Source organism: Geospiza fortis, unplaced genomic scaffold (assembly GCF_000277835.1).
Source record: "Geospiza fortis unplaced genomic scaffold, GeoFor_1.0 scaffold450, whole genome shotgun sequence".
Classification (NCBI taxonomy): Eukaryota; Metazoa; Chordata; class Aves; order Passeriformes; family Thraupidae; genus Geospiza; species Geospiza fortis.
The window spans coordinates 2,241,979-2,242,915 of record NW_005054416.1 but is presented as its reverse complement, the minus strand read 5'-3'; the positions used below and the strand labels follow the sequence as shown (position 1 = coordinate 2,242,915).

The following is a 937-nucleotide window of genomic DNA, read 5'->3' as shown; positions in this document are numbered from 1 at the left end:
GGACAGCTGAAGGCACAGGTTGATGCAAATATCAGGGAAAGGCTGGAAAAACAGATGGGCTTTGTCCTGGTGAAGAAAAAGAAGGCTGGAGGCTGGAGAGGGACTTTGGACAAGGGCATGGAATGTCAGGACAGGGGGGAATGGCTTCCCATTACCAGAGGGACATTGGGAAGGAATTCTTCCCTATGAGGGCAGTGAAGCACTGGAATGGATTTCCCAGAGAAGCTGTGACTGCCTCATCCCTGGAAGTGTTCCAGGCCTGGTTCCATGGCTTGGAGCAACCTGGGACAGTGGAAGGTGTCCCTGCCCATGGAAGGGAACGGATCTGGAATGTTGAGGTGTTGAGGAGCAGGGCAGGAAGGGACATGGATTTGCATGACCCTCCACACCCAAAACATTTCTGTTGGTGCTGGTGTAGTCAAATCCACCTTTATTATAGAATGACTTTAGTATCCCATTCCGAATGGAGGAGGAGGAAGGTGGAATCACATTTGAATGTCCCTTTTTATCTATTTAAATTCAGGGATCAAAGTCTCCTGTTGGTTTCAGTTAAAATGTTTAAAGTGCCCCCTCAGAAATCCTCCCTGGAAGTGCTGGGGGTGTTCAGGTAATTCCATTGACTCTCCTCCCTCACTGTCCCATGGAATGATAGAATCTTGGAATGGTTTGGGTGGAAAAGGACCTTAAGTCTCATCCCATTCCAACCCCCTGCCATGGGCAGGGACACTTTCCCTAGCCCAGGTTGTTCCAAGCCTCATCTAGCCTGAGAATCCAAGATAACTGGGTCAGTGGGATCAGGACACTCCTGACTTTGGCTCTTTCTCCCTTTTTAGATCCTCATCTCCTCCGGACCATGACTCCTGAAAATATGTGTCACATGACTCCCCCTTCCCGCCTGGAGCACCCTCCTCCTCCACCGCCTCCTCCTCCACCCCCT

General features: G+C 50.6%; 1 protein-coding gene across 1 annotated transcript in view; it reads left to right on the top strand.

The window, feature by feature from the left end:
• The window catches only part of MYRF (myelin regulatory factor), a 42,800-nt gene that overhangs the window by 23,686 nt on the left and 18,177 nt on the right, over nt 1–937 (top strand). Inside the window, exon 5 of the mRNA XM_031061517.1 lies at nt 834–937. This exon is cut by the window's right edge and continues 128 nt beyond it. Coding sequence (XP_030917377.1) covers nt 834–937 — 104 coding nt within the window. The remainder of the gene's footprint in view (nt 1–833) is intronic.